Source organism: Carlito syrichta, unplaced genomic scaffold (assembly GCF_000164805.1).
Source record: "Carlito syrichta isolate Samal-C Ts95f unplaced genomic scaffold, Tarsius_syrichta-2.0.1 Scaffold303625, whole genome shotgun sequence".
In the NCBI taxonomy this organism is placed as follows: domain Eukaryota; kingdom Metazoa; phylum Chordata; class Mammalia; order Primates; family Tarsiidae; genus Carlito; species Carlito syrichta.
In genome coordinates this window covers 857,304-872,670 of record NW_007247721.1, presented here as the reverse complement: position 1 = coordinate 872,670, position 15,367 = coordinate 857,304, and the positions used below count along the sequence as shown (strand labels likewise).

The 15,367-nt window shown below is 49.1% G+C and overlaps 2 protein-coding genes across 2 annotated transcripts in view; both read right to left on the bottom strand.

The window, feature by feature from the left end:
• Positions 1–388, bottom strand: part of TEX261 (testis expressed 261) — an 8,031-nt gene extending 7,643 nt beyond the window's left edge. Inside the window, exon 1 of the mRNA XM_008058772.2 lies at positions 158–388. Coding sequence (XP_008056963.1) covers positions 158–227 — 70 coding nt within the window. The 5' untranslated portion in view covers positions 228–388. The remainder of the gene's footprint in view (positions 1–157) is intronic.
• A 2,202-nt stretch (positions 389–2,590) lies between these two features.
• On the bottom strand, positions 2,591–3,037 carry LOC103261159 (40S ribosomal protein S4, X isoform-like). The gene has a single exon (XM_021712714.1). The coding sequence runs from the start codon at positions 3,035–3,037 to the stop codon at positions 2,591–2,593; it is 447 nt and encodes a 148-aa protein (XP_021568389.1).
• Positions 3,038–15,367: the final 12,330 nt, after the last annotated feature.

The following is a 15,367-nucleotide window of genomic DNA, read 5'->3' as shown; positions in this document are numbered from 1 at the left end:
CGAGGGGCAGGGCCCGGCCGGAGGGGAGGGGAGGGGCGTGGCGAAGGCCGGGAGGGCCGAGGAGGGCAGCCCCAGCGGCTCCGGGTCGCCCGCGAAGCGACCCGGCGGGGCAGCTGCCGGGTGGGCGCCCGCGCAGGCCGGGGTCGCGCAGTCTCACCGACGGCCAGCGTGATGAAGGCCACCTGGATGAAGAGCGACAGCCAGCTCAGCACGTACATGAACCACATGGCGTCCCACCCGCCCGCGGCCCGGCCACCGGGACGGGGCTGCGCGTTTCGGCTCCGGGGACTCGGAGCCGCCGCCGCCGCCGCGTCCCCGCCCCGCGGACGGCCGGACGACAATGCGCGGCCGCCGCCGCCGCCGAGAGGGGCTCGGCCCGAGCGCTGCCCCCGGCCTGGTTAGAACCGGCGCCGCCTGCCGGCCGGGAGGACCAATCGCAGCTGCTCCGTTCGGCGCCGCGCCCGGACAGCTAGGGTCTCCGCCACCCCAGCCCCGCTCCACCTAGGGGGACGTCGTCTGCCGCAGCCCACTGGAGGCCGGACGGTCCCCAGGGATAGGGACTAAGCGCCTGTACAGGGGCTCGCAGTCAGCCCCCGGGCCCTCCTTGTGCACGCGCGCTCCAGCCTGGAGGGGTCCAGGGCTGCAGAGGGCCACCTGATCACTCCCCGACAACCGCCCCAGAAGCCTCCCTGCAGGTTGCCCGCAGGGCTTTCTCTTGCAGTCGCCGGTATCAGGGACGATATTACTGAGCTCCTAACGTGTACCAGGCTGTACGTCCGTGACGGAAATCTGGGCAGATGACATAAATCATTTTATGGAGGGGGAAGCTGAGGACAAGGAAGGCTTCCCTGGCACAGCTCATGCCTCTAGGAAGCAACACCTTCGGGAGCTGGGGAGCCTTAATCATCCTCAAGCCTGAATCTCCTTCTAGGCTGAGTTCTTCTGGGTTACGTTCTGCATCTTTGTATCGCCTGCACCTAGCTCAATGCCGGCACGCCAAGCACCCACTAAGCGCCGAATGCATTTATTACATCTCTGGAAGAGTTACTGAGGGGACACAAGGAAAGCGACAGTCCCTGCGAGAAGGCCCCCATCTAGTGGCCGAGACAGGCATGCAAACTAAAATATGCATAACGGGAGTCTGGTATGATTCTTATCTCAGAATTAAATTTTTCGTGCATAAAAAGAAATGCATATTCCTTTAAAAAAATCACACAGAATTAATTACCATATGATTCAGCAATTCCACTTCTAGGTATAAACAAAAAAGAACTAAGAAAGTAGAGATATTTGTACACCAGTGGTCGTAGCATTATTCACAATAGTCAAAAGATGGAAACGACCCAAATATCCACCGATGGATGAAACGATAAACAAGATGTGGCATATACATGCAAGGGAATATTATTTGGCCTTAAAAAGAAGTGAAATTTTGACACATGCTACAACATGAATGAGCCTGGAAGACATTATGCTAAGTGAAACAAGCCAAATACAAAAGGACAAATACTGTATGATTCCACTCACATGAGGTACCTAGAATAGTCAAAATTACAGAGACAGAAAGTAGAATAGTGCTTGCCAAGGATTGGGGGATTGGGAATGGGGAGTTATCATTTAATGGGTACAGAATTTCAGTTTGGGAAGATGAAAAAGTTCTGGAGATGGGTGGTGCTGATGGCTTTACAACAATGTGATTGTTCTTAATGCCACTGAACTGTATACTTACAATGGTTAATGGTAACTTTTGTGTTATGCATAATTTACCAAAATAAAAAGTACATAAGACTACAAAGTAAATCATATTAAAATGCAAGTATTAAGTTTTTTTCTGATCTACAAATTAAAAAACAATAAAAAAATTTTCAGAGGAGCTTCTGGACAGCTGAAAACATGGAGGTTCCTGGAGGGTGGCAGACCTGGGGAGGGTGCAGAAGTTCCATGGCCGTTCCCCCATACCTCATGCTACACATCTCTCCATCTGTATCCTTTGTAACATCCTTTATCTTGTACCAGTGAACATTAGCAAGTGCTTCCCTGAGTTCTATGAGCAGCCCCAGCAAATTAATCCAACCCAAAGAGAGGTTCTTGAGAATTACCTGTTGAAGCTGGTCAGTCAGAAGTGCCAGAGGCTGGAACTTGTGACCGGTATCTGGGATGTAGAGAGCAGTCTTGGGGACTGAGCCCTCAACCTGTGAGACCTGATGCCATCTCCAGGTAGAAAGTGTAGGAATGGAATCGGAGGACACCCAGTTTGTATCCACTGCAGAATTAGTTGCTTGGTGGTGGGGAGGACAGTCCACACATTTGGTCACAGAAGTCTTCTGTGTTGATGATTACTGTGATGGTGTGAGGGCAGAGGAAAAACACAGTTTGAGTGTTTTTTCCAAACACCATGGAATGCTCACTAGGTCAAAACTGCCCTTCTTGGGGACTTTTCTCCCCATGCTATATTACCTTTAATTAAGTAGAAATCTTTCTAATATGTCACATAGAGGCCATTTCACCCACTGCTATGTTTGGCTGCCAATCTCTTGTCTCTCTCTTCAGCAATAGTGAGGCATATACTTTTTCCTCGAGAAAGAGACATTCACCGTTTGTTACCTTTGCCCATAACAAAAATGTTGGAAAGCTGGGTGGCAAAGCTGTTGCCATTGGCATCTTTTACATGAACCACCTCAAAACACCCAGGATGTCTTTCTCTGTTGGTGATCACATTGATTCCTCCCAGATTAGCATCTCCAGTCACCATACACAGGTTACCAGTGTCAAACTTGATGAAAACTGCAATCTTGTCAGTCTCCAAATCAATCTCCTTGATGAGGGAATCAGGGTAGTGGATGCTGCAAGAGCACCATGAGTCACCGGATGAGGGATTCCTCACAGAGATCCTTCTCACTTGGCACAACTTGTACTTAGCCTCCCCAGGTGTGATATGATGAACAGCAAAGTGACCCTTGGTGTAATAGATCAGGTGGAAATTGTCTCCGGTCTTGTCAATGCTGATGACATCTATAAAGTCAGCAGGGGAAGTCATATCAGTCTGAACCTTTGATATTTTTTTTGAGTTGTAGTCTCACTTTATCACCCAGGCTGGAGTGCAGTGGCAGGCTCACGGCCACCTCAGCCTCGACCTGTTGGGCTCAGGTGATCCTTCTGCCACAGCCTTCCAGGTAGCTGGAACTACAGGCATACATATCCACACGTGACTAATTTTTTTTATTATTTATTGTAGAGATGAGGTCTCACCAAATTGCCCAGGCTGGTCTCGAATCTGTGGGCTTAGGCAATCCTCTCACCTTGGCCTCCCAAAGTGCTGGGATTATAGGCGTAAGCCACCACACCCAGCCCCACCATCGATCTTAATGAACTGCTACACGCAGGTCTTCTTTACTTCATCTCTGGTCAGAGCGTACTTAAGTGTGTTTCTTAGGAAAATGTTGAGAGGGAGACACTCTCTCAACTTGTGGGGACCAGTGGATGGATAAGGAGCAAACACACCAATCTATCCTGCGTTCAATGCTTTGGAGCTTTAATTAGGTCAAGATCTGAACTGATCTACAAATGCTTCTTGGAACCACAAGTCATGCCTGTGCTGGGCATGGAAAGAGACTTTTTTTTTCCTTTGAGTTGGGGGTCTCACTCTGTCACTGAGGCTACAGTGCAGTAGTATGATCACAGCTCACTGCAGCCTCTAACTCCTGGGCTCTAAGCGATCCCCCCACCTCAGTCTCCCAAGTAGCTGGGACTACAGGTGTGCACCACCACTTCTTGCTAATTTTTAAATTTTTTTTGTAGAAACGAGGTCTCATTGTTGCCAGGCTGGTCTTGAATTCCTGGGCTCAAGTAATCCTCCTGTTTAAGCCTCCCAAAATGCTGGGATTACAGGCATGAGCCATCGCACCTGGCCCCAACCACTATGACTTATGCCTGTGAATTGAGTTTTCCTACTCACCCTCTCTTCCCCTGTACAGATAAGTCACCAAAGATTTAGACAGCTCTAGGAATCCATAGTTTGCAGAAAGACCAGGAATGAGGACCACTTTCCAGCAGAAAGCATCAGGGGTGTTGAAGCCATCAGAACTGAGAAGCTAAAGAAATTAATTTGTCTTTGTGAAACCGGCACCAGATTTCAAAGGTGTTGATGAGTCAGCTGTTCCAGAAACCTTTGCTCTCTGGGAGGGAATTGGCGTCTCTATGCATAGGGAAACAGTCCTCTCCAGCTACCACTGCCCAGGCATCCTGCCTGCCGTCAGGGCCCAGTTTACACCAGTAATAACCTTGCAGCCCAATAGAATCAACCCCAGATGCTCAGAGAACCTGGTTCAAAATTAAAAGTGAAAAAATGTCAGAAAAATTTTTTTAGAAAACTAAATATGTGCAGTCAATGGTCTTTTTTTATTATAAAGATGTGGGTACAAGTCAGGGTTAGGTTTACAAACATTGATTAGGCAGGTACCCTTGTTGATGAAGTATGCCCCTCCCTCCCTAGCAGTTTCCCTCAACTGCTAATCCCACCGGCCCTCCTCTGACTGTTTTCCACTACTGCCAATCGCTTTCTTATAGCATTATAATTGTTCAAGGTCCATTTATGAGTGAGAACATATGGAACTCAGTTCTTTGTTTCTGTGATAAATCACTGAATATGATTGATTCCAAATCCATCCAAGTTGCTGCAAAGTCCATATATTTGTCCTTCTTTATGGCTGCATAATATCCCATTGTGTATATGTACCACATTTTTTTTTTTTTTTTTTTTTTAGTTGGAGTCTCACTCTGTTGCCCAGACTGGAGTGCAGTGGCCGCTTCCGGCCACCACAGCCTTGACCTGCTGGGCTCCAGCGATCCTTCCGCCGCAGCCTTCCAAGTAGCCGGAATTACAGGCATGCGCTACCACGCCCGGCTGATTTTTTGATTTATTGTAGAGATGAGGTCTCGCTGCCCTGGCGGGTCTCGAACCCGTGGGCTCAGGCAATCCACTCACCTCAGCCTCCCAAAGGCGCGGGATTACAGGCTGAGCCACCAAGCCCGGCTGTACCACATTTTTTTAAACCAGCCCAGCTTGGATGGGCAACACGGTTGGTTCTATGTTTTTGCTATTGTGAATAGAGCTGCAACAAACATATGTGTGCAGGTATCTTTTTTGTAGAATGATTTGCGTTCATCCAGGTATATTCCCAATGGGGGAATTGCTGGGTCACACGGAAGGCCAATTTCCAGTTCTTTCAGAAATCACCACGCTGTCTTCCAAAGAGGTTGCACTAGTTTGCATTCCCACCAGCAGTGTAGAAGTGTTCCTTTTTTTCCACATCCTCGCCAGCATCTGTTGTTGGGAAAACTAAATATGTACTATAGTGATACATGTGCTTATTTATTACTACATAACATAACAAGATCTCATGGAAAATCTAATAACTTTCTACCACAATGACAAAGTAATGAATGTAAATGATATGTAAGATAGATTCGATCTTCTGCAATGAGAGAGTCACAGATATCACTGACTACTGTGAGTCTGTTACCTGAAAAGTCACAATGGAAGGAAATACTACATTTAAGTTAAAGGTTAGTGCAAATAAAGATAGAAAGGTTTTGTTTCCCTGGACTCTATATCTGCTGACTTTTTTTTTTTTTTTTTGAGTCAAGAGTCTCACTCTGTCATACAGGCTGGAGTGCAGTGGCATGCTCACGGCCACTGCAGCCTCGATTTGCTGAGCTCAGGCGATCCTTCCACTTCAACCTTCCAAGTAGCTGGAATTATAGGCATGTGTCATCATACCTAGCTATTTTTTTTTTAATTTATTGCAGAGATAAGGACGTGCCATGTTGCCCAGGCTGGTCTGGAACCCATAGGCTTGGGCAATCCTCTCGCCTCTGCCTCCCAAAGTGCTGAGATTACAGGCTTGTGCCACCATGCCCGGCCTATATCTGCTGACTTCTAAGGAATCCCAAGACTCCAACTAAGAATTCCTGAGGGGTATGTATAAGGGGCAGTGGGACCTTAATGGGCCATATGCTTATTTACAAGGTTTTTTTTTGAAAGTGAGAAAGCAGGATTTATTGAAAGCACAGAAAAGCTCCCACAGTGGGAGGGGACCTGAAGGGGTTGCCCTACAAGGTTTTCACTGCAGTGCTGTGAGATGCTGAAAGCAACCTAAATGTCCATTTATAAGAAACTGGTTAAGTATTTCTGGTACATCATAAAGCAGAGCCATAACAATGAATGAGGGTATTCTTTATGTACCCATGTAGAACTCACTTTGGAAAAGCAAAAGGATGGTGACAAAGAATTTGTATAGGCATCCCTTTTTATAAAATATCTCTGAGGCCAGGCATACATGGTAGCTCACGTGTGTAATCCTAGTGCCTTGGGAGGCAGAGGCAAGAGGATTGCCTGAGTGCAGGGCTTCAAGATCAGCCTGAGCAACTTGGCAAGACTTTGTCTCTACAATAAAAAAATAAAATTAGCTAGGTGTGGTGGTGCACGCCTGCAGTTCCAGCTATTTAGAAGGCAGAAGGATCACCTGAGCCCAGCAGGTCAAGGCTGTGGTAGCCTTGAGTGTGCCACTGCACTCCAACCTGGGCAACAGAGTAGACTCTGAGTCAGAAAAAATATGTGTGTGTGTGTGTGTGTGTGTGTGTGTGTGTATAAAGTGCATATATATATATATATATATATATATATATATATATATATAATGGAAAGATACATTATAAAATGGTAACATTGCTTGCTTCCTAGGAAGAGAAGGGGTGGAGTTCAAGAGTAGGAGAGTGCTCACTGTGTGTCTTTTTTCTTAAAACATTGAACTATGTCAATATATGGCAATGCATTACTTATTCATAAACTGTCCTTACCCAGTCCCTTTATGAGAAAAGTCGCTGTGTGGCACCTTACTGGTAAATTGTCTAGCCTAGGGTCATGTGACCTGGTTATCTCTGATTGGCCCAACAGGAGAGCTTCATACTCAGATCTTTTCTACCGGGAAGTTTGTATTTGAGACACAGACGTGTCAGGGAGTAGATGTACAGTCAACTTTAAACTTGTCTTTTCCCTAACTATCCTCCCAGGGAGGGAGGAAGATATACAAGTATCCCCCACTCCACAACTATAGATGAGGGAAACTTGAGGCCCCTAAAGGTTAAGCACCTTTGGCTGAACCCGCATTGTTTTTTCCAGGGCTGTGCACTTTCACTTCTCTATAGTTTTTTGAATCAACACCAGCTTCCAGAAGGCAGGACTGAGGATCTGAATTTCCTCCAACAGCAGGAAGGAAGAAGCCACCATTTCCTGACAGTGGTGAGAAACAGACCCAAGGCTCCATTCGCCCGACAGGATGGGGCAGGGCTCAGGGAGGCTTCTTAGGACCACACTTAGGTAGGCAAGGGTCACAAGGGGGTGCAGACTCAGGCCTTGTTTGGAGGAGGGGTGGCAGTAGAAGAGCCCCTATTCAATGCAAGTTACTCATTTCAAGAGTGAAAAGGTTTGTACATTTGTTACTTTGAATTTCAACAGACCTCATTAATGACACATACTCATTCTAATGTTACACAGGCTTCTTTAACGTTTACTAACATACACATTCAAATATTACCATTTAATGCCTGTGGGGGTGGGGGAATGGACCAATTTCTGTATCTTTCAGGAGGGGTCCTAGGGAAAACCAGCTATTTCAACATCATATGGATCTCTACTTCCGAAAACTGAATCACTTTCAGTCTTTAGGCTAAGATGAAGTACAGAAAACAATAACTGCTTGCATTTATAGTGTGCTTACTCAGTGCCAGACACTGTTCTAAGTGATTTGTATGTATTCACCTATTTAACGCTCACATCGAATGTGGGAGATGTTAGGGTATTGGATGGACAGGGTGAGGGTGGAGAGGCAGAGAGATGCGCAGCACCACCGGGACTGGCAACCCAGCGATCCAAGCAAATGCAAAGAATTGCGACACAGAGGTGAGAGAAGAAAAGATTTATTTAAGAGAAGTTCGCCCCCCACAGACAGGGAGTGGGCCCACACTCTAGATGAGTGTGGCGTCGTAGCCCCCCAGAGTCCTGGCTTAAATCCTTCTCTTGGAGATGTTGCAAGTGACTGCCATGACTGCTGTGACTTCCTTATCGACCACCTGTGGATGTCTTGGAGAACCTGTGACACAGAGACCCATTAATGTCCGCCCACATTATCACAGCCCCTAGAGAAGGGCGTGACAAGGATTCTAATTCTCCTGCACCTTCCCAAACGACATTCCTTAGACCTAATGGAGGATGTACCTCCCCTTATCTCCTAGGTATTTCCAGTAGGTAACTTTGAGGGATCCTTGACTTCCCTGTAGATAGCGCCCAATTTACTGGAAGATTGAAGCCCCACCTGCTCTCCTCTGAGCGGTCATAACTTTTGTAATTACAAGTTTCATGACTTTTACAGTCCTTGCCCATGCATGGTGTCTTAAGGCTTGTAAATTCCCTTTATTCTAGGCACGCTTGATTGCCACTATGAGATACCTCTGATACCTGGAAGTCTGTTTCTGAAAAGACAAAGTCAGCCAGGCTCAGTGGCTCAGCCTGTAATCCCGTGCCTTTGGGAGGCCGAGGTGAGTGGATTGCCTGAGCTCGCGGGTTCGAGACCCACCTGGGCAGCGAGACCTCATCTCTACAATAAATCAAAAAATCAGCCGGGCGTGGTAGTACATACTTATAATTCTGGCTACTCGGAAGGCTGAGGTGGAGGAAGGCTGAGGTGGAAGGATCACCGGAGCTGAGGCGGAGCTGAGGCGGAAGGATCACCGGAGGTCAAGGCTGCGGTGGCCGGGAGCGGCCACTGCACTCCAGTCTGGGCGACAGAGTGAGACTCCAACTCAAAAAAAAAAAAAACCAAACAAACAAACAAAAAAGAAAAGACAAAGTCGGTAAAGTTAATTATACCTAAAATGTGCATTTCTCCAAAAGCACAGCTTCTACTTTCTCATCATTGTGTCAGGGTTTAAGAACAAGATGAAAAATGGCTTCCCACTCTCGGTCTGTCCTTTCAGGAGATAGTACAATTATTATCTCCATCTCACAGATAAGAAACCAAGGCACAGAGGTTCAATGCCTTGTCCACAGCTAGGCGGCCAGGCTTCGAATCTAGGCAGTCTGGCTTCAGAGCCCATGTGGTTTTATCTGGTCTCTTTAAGCCACTTGCCCCTGAAGCCAGGGTGATTCTGCCTGCCTGGTTATCACGTGCCTTTTGGCTGGTGGGCCGGGTCCTGATTATCTCTCTGCAGGCTGCCTGGTCCTCTGGGCTTTTCCTTTTCTCTCTCTGCCTTTTATCCTTGTAGGAACTAATGAATACACCTCAGGATTTTGGCTCTGGCCACCCCTGGTCACCTCTGGTCCTCTCCAATGTCATCGCAAATTCACCTTCTCACTCTCACAGATGTACACGTTCCCAGGGCCTGCACATCCCTAGGGACTGGGAAAGTCAGGGACACTTGGAATGAGAAGGCTGGAGGGGCAGGTTTCTGCAGCCAAGGTTCCAATTGCCTGGCTGTGTTGGCTGCTGCCCTCTAGTGGCAACCAGAGAAGCTGGAGAGGCGCGAAGCCAGGTTCATGGCCCACCGAAAGGATTTTTTGAGAGACCATTGCAGGCTCCGAGTGAGGAACAGGGGGGCAGGTCCCGAATGCATACACACACCAAGCCCCCGCAACACACACACACACACACACACACACACACACACACACACACACACACACACACACACACACACACACACACACACACTACACCCAGTCGTGGACAGGGTCCACCTTGGCATTTGGGCTTCTGCTGACCCTGCCTGGCCTGGCTACAAACAAGGGTTGTTGTGTGAGACACCATGAAGTCAGACTCAGCAGAGACAGACCTGGAGACCCAGGGCCCTCTCTCCTTCTAATCCTCTCTCCCCTGTGTGGCCCTTGCCTCCCCCTGACCCTTTACCCACCGGCTCCCAGGCCTCAAAGAGATACAGTGTTGGGGTAGGAAGATTTCCGGAGACAGGTTGCCACCCACCTTACCCACCTCACTCCACCCCACTCCACCCCACTCCACCCCACTCCACCCCACTCCACCCCACTCCACCCCACTCCACCCCAACACATACTGTGTAGCGACATGAGGTCCCTCTCAAAGGTCCCCACATGCTGTGGGGGGGGATGTTTCTCACGATAGTTCATGTAGTCAGCAGGCTTATTGTTTGGTCCAGTTCTCAGATCTTGGTTCTGCAGCAGGTTAGTAAGAGACAAATCACAAGCAATGAGAAACACTGGCCTCTGTTCCCTCTGCATAATCTACATATCTAAGTAACCCAGGCTTTCTAATTGTGTGTTTTTGGCTTTTTTTGAGTTGGAGTCTCACTCTGTCGCCCAGACTGGAGTGGCCGCTCCGGCGATCCTTCCGCCTCAGCCTTCCAAGTGGCCGGAACTACAGGCGCGCGCTACCATGCCCGGCTAATTTTTTTATTTATTGTAGAGAGGAGGTCTCGTCAAGTTGCCCAGGCGGGTCTCGAACCCGCGGGCTCATGCAATCCACTCATCTCAGCCTGCCAAAGGCGCGGGATTACAGGCTGAGCCACCAAGCCCGGCTTCCAATTGTGTTTCTATGATGTACCTGTGCCCCCCCCAAGCAGCTGCCTCATGATCCTGGCATCCCTCCCCCATCCCGGTCATGTGCCGGGGGCCCCAACTTGGGTGGCTGAGTTAAAGAGCTTGCTAGAGACAAGTCCTCAGAGGGCTCTATTAATTGCCTCAGCATTGTCTTCAGCTAAACGGTGAGGCCTTGAGGCCTGAGAGGACCATGTAAGGGGTGGAGTGAGGGTGAGGGCGTGACGCTGGGAAATGACAAGGAACAGGGCAGGGGAGAGAAGCAGTCAGCGACTTTGACTGCACATATCACATAGCCCCCCTTCCCCTGCCTCATATAACATACTTACACGCACGCACATAAGCACACACAGCAGAGCCCCTGAGCAGGGGTGTTCTAGATCCACAACCTGAGGTTGGGGAGACGCGCAGCTGGTTGATGGAGTCCCAGCCAGCCTGGGATTGGCGCTCTTCCCTGGAGGCAGCCCCGTGAGCCAGGGCAGCAGAAAGTCATTCACATTCACTCTCATCATTAGCATAACGTAGATCACTGGAACCATGGCTGGACATGTCTTTACTCAAAGCCTGTCTTTATTCAAGCAGCTCTGGGTGGTCTTCCATGACAGGAATGTCTGACAAGAAGAAAATGTGCAGCACCCTCTGATAACCTAGCTCGCTCCTCAAGGAAAAAAAAAAAAAAAGAATATATCAGGGGACTAAGAAACTTCCAAACCGGGAGGATGCTGGTCCACTAGCCGTGGAAGCTACCTTCCATTGCACAAACCAGGCCCTACATCAGCCTACATTTGAAAACCATGGCAACTCACTACCCTCTGATCTGGGAGGACATTTTTCCATATGTTGAGTAGATTGGTCCAGTTTCTATCCAGAAAAAGCCTACAAATCTAATGTAATATTATCATCAAGATAGTATTTGTTGAACATGTCTTTGTGCCAAACACTGGGCTGGGTCCTTTATACAAACTCTCTTGCTTAATGCTCACAACAATTCTATCAAGTAGGTGTTAGTTTTATACCCATTTTACAGAAGAGGAATCTGAGCCACAGAGAAGTTAGGTCACAGCTAGCAAGTCCCGGTAGGGGGACCAACCATACTGATATTCCCAGGACACTAGACTTTGAGTACTAAAGCCAGGAAAGCCATAGGAAACTGGGACAAACTGGTCACCTGAGACCCCAGTCTCCAGTCTTTCTGGCACTAGGATCCCCATGCTTAACCACTGAGACATTCTGCCTCGGAATATCCACTCTCCAAGTGTTTTTCACACGCGCATGCAGACAGACTCTACCCGGGTCTTCTTCCAGACCAGGTCTCACCTTTTTGCAGCCATCCAAGACATTTGCATGTCCCTTTGCCAGCCTCCTCCCCCTGTTGCAAACTGTTCCTGGGCAGCATATCTGTCACCTCCTTGCACAGCCCTACCAGGCACGCTTTGTGAGGGTCAGAGTCAGGTGCTAACAATAAAGGGAAACGCGCATGTGTGGACTGAGGGTTTGCTGCCCGATCTCCTCTTTCCTTCCCAACAGAAACTCTGTTTTTGCTAAAGCAGTAATGTATCCCGCTTTAAGAAAACAAAAATTTGCCGGACTCAGTGGCTCAGCCTGTAATCCCAGCACTTTGGGAGGCCAAGGCAAGTGGATTGTCTGAGCCCATGGGTTCAAGACCAGTCCGGGCAACTTGGTGAGACCTAATCTCTACAATAAATCAAAAATTAGCTGGACACGGTAGCGTGCACCTATAGTTCCAGCTACTTGGAAGGCTGAGGCAGAAGGACCGCTAGAACCCAGCAGGTCGACACTGAGGTGGCTGTGAGCGTGCTACTGCACTCCAGCCTGGACGATGGAGTGAGACTCCAACTCAAAAAAAAAAGAAAAACAAAACAAAACAAAAATCCAGAACAACACTCTATGATCAGCCTCAGCCCAAGCACTGGTGGAGGAAAATCTGATTTAGGGGTAGTGGCAGTAGAAGGAGAAGCATGATGCATATCAAATCCAAACAACACATGAGGATGATGCCCCTGGGGTCTCTCCTTGTCTTGGCATTCTCTCTCTCTATCCAGACAGAGAGGAGAGAGCGGGGTGTGTTCTTTTTCTGGGGGGTTCTTGCCTCAAACACAGACTTGCAGCCAGACCCATTACACCCTGGTCATCTCTACACCTGGCAAAAACTCATTTTTCAAAACCCAGCTCGAATATTTCCTGAGAAGGCCGTGAGAGTGTGCTCATCTCTATGTCCCCAGTGCCCAGCATGGGACCAGGCGCAGAGAGGTGCATAAGTTGAATGGAAGCCACTTTGGCTACAGGGCTGGCCCTGACAGCTATATTTCTTCCAGGTCACACCACACCCCTTGGAGGGGACCTCCTTGATTCAAGCTAGTCAAACAGGTTCTCTTTCCCACAACTGGAAAAGGGGACTGAAAAAGCCATGTGCCATGTGTGGCACTGAGACACCACGATGCTAACTCGTGGTAGCCATCTTATGCTTCGTGGTGGCAACAGAGGAAGCCTGTCTATGGCAAGATGGTCCAAGCTGATGCGTGTGAGGAGGGTATGGTCAGTGAGGTGTGGCCTAAGCCTCCCAGATCCCACTTTCAGGCCCTTCCATTCTAGCTGCTTCCCTACCCTTGGGTTATCTGAGGCACTGCTAAGTTTCTGTTTCTTGCAACTCAAGAGTCTAACTGCCCTCAGGGAAGGAGGTTCCCAGGGCTTAGCAGAGGTTGATTCTGAGCTTGGGCTCTCTCTGTTATGCAGTCAGCTGCTTTGACTGCCCACTCTGGTCCAGCTCCTAGTCTGGTGGTTCTCAGTCCTGCTTTCATGCTCTAGTTACCTCAGATCAATTGAATCGGATTTTCTGGAATGGGATCCAGCCTCAGCAGCTTTTCAAGTTTACCCATTTCCACAGAGCAACCCACGGGCTTCCACAGGTCAACCAGGCTGGGAACTACTGCCCCAGGGAAAGAAGACTACAGGATGACACCAGACCACCACTGTCTTGGGCACCAACACCCGCTTCCTGCCCTGGCGTAGAACTGTGGAGATGATGGCAGTGGAGGGGCTGCAGGTGTGGCCAGCCCTGCCCAACCTGCCCTTCCTCCTCCTCCTCCTAGCCCCCACCCAGCAAGGGAAGCCCAGGAGCTTTCCCAGCTCTCCCACCACCCACATGCATGCCACCCCGAGCCATGACTCTGACCCTCCTCCTGCCGAAAGTCCTCCTCCACTCTTCCTTCACTCCAAGGGCCTTTCTGGTTCCTTCTCTCTGTCCATCCAATTCTTACCAGTCTTTCAAGATCCAGGAGACATCTTTGCCTCCAGGAAGGCTTCCTGACTGCTCCAGTCCATTCCAACTCTTCTTCTCTGGCTTCCATTTGCACCCTGTGTCCATGGCCTGCACTGGGCCCACTCACCACCTGTTTGTTGCTTCTCTTGCTTTTTATGCAACTTTCCGGGTGTTTACACCTTGTCTCACCAACCAGTCTATTAGACCACGTCTGCTCACCGCAGCCTGAGCGAGGCACCAGGGAGATGTCCCAAAATTCACTGGTGTACACTCCCAGCCCCCATTTCTCACTTCCTTGCTCCAGAGAGTGTCAGTAAGGGGCCATCCTTAGAAGGTTCCTAGTCAGGTTCAGTGGGAGCAGGCTAGCTCACAAACACATGCAGCTGTGGCTGATGGAACTGATCAAGGGCGCTGGGCGGGCAGGGGGAGAGAGCTAGCTTCCCTCTCAATTTTGCCATATGTCTGAAATCTCTGAGCCCAGCACACCAGATGAGCTTCCTGTCACTGCCACACAGCCTGTCCCAGCCAACTGCCTGTCAGCGCTCTACTCACCACCACCCTCCATTCACCTTTGGGGGGTGGGGAGTGGAAGAAGCAGCAGTAATATGAGTCTGAGACCACAGAGATCAGTAAGAAGTCAGAGTCCATGTGTGACTAATTTTAGGGCCACTGGTCTGGCTGGCTGAATACAGTGTGTGTGTGTGTGTGTGTGTGTGTGTGTGTGTGTGTGTGTGTGTGTAATGATAGTGAAGGCCGAGCTAAGTGCAAACCTCTGCCAGCCAACAACAGCAGAATCGCATCTCCCGAGAGCTTCTCAAGTCTCTGCCATCTCCATCTGCAGCCTTGATTATAGTTGAGCAGGCAGTGTCTCCTCAGAGAGCCTCAGGGTCAGGCTAGGGAACAAGGTGTTATAGACTTCAGAGGCTGACAGGCGACAAACCTCAGACACTCACACCCAGAAAGTCACATACATGGAGAGGCCCCCCGCAGTTGGCAGTGCAGGGACCCCCAAGGCATGGACAGGTAGACATTGTTACACAGAGACACATGAAGACTCACTCACAGACATGGAAGAAAGCAGAAAGGTTTCAAACTAAACTAGACACCAAATGCATGTACTGGCAGGCCCAGAGACACAGGCTTCACACCTCACATCCTCCTGTGACCCCCAACCAATCTCCCTCAAAAGCTGTCTTTGGCTGGTTCAGCGTGGTGTCAATAGTTTATCGCACCCATTATGGGGAGCCAGCCCCCCAAAAGAGATTTAGAGGGTCCCTGGAAGGTGGGGCAGCATCGGCGAATATTCTGGAGAAATAAAGAGAAAGGAAGAGACTGGACTCTGTCTAGTGCAGAAGCCGATTCTGTAGTAGGGATAGATATTGAAAGAAAGATGGAGGGATAGATATAAAGAGAAAGAAAGAAAGTGGACACTGTTCAGTGAAATGAGCAGAAGCCGTTTTATT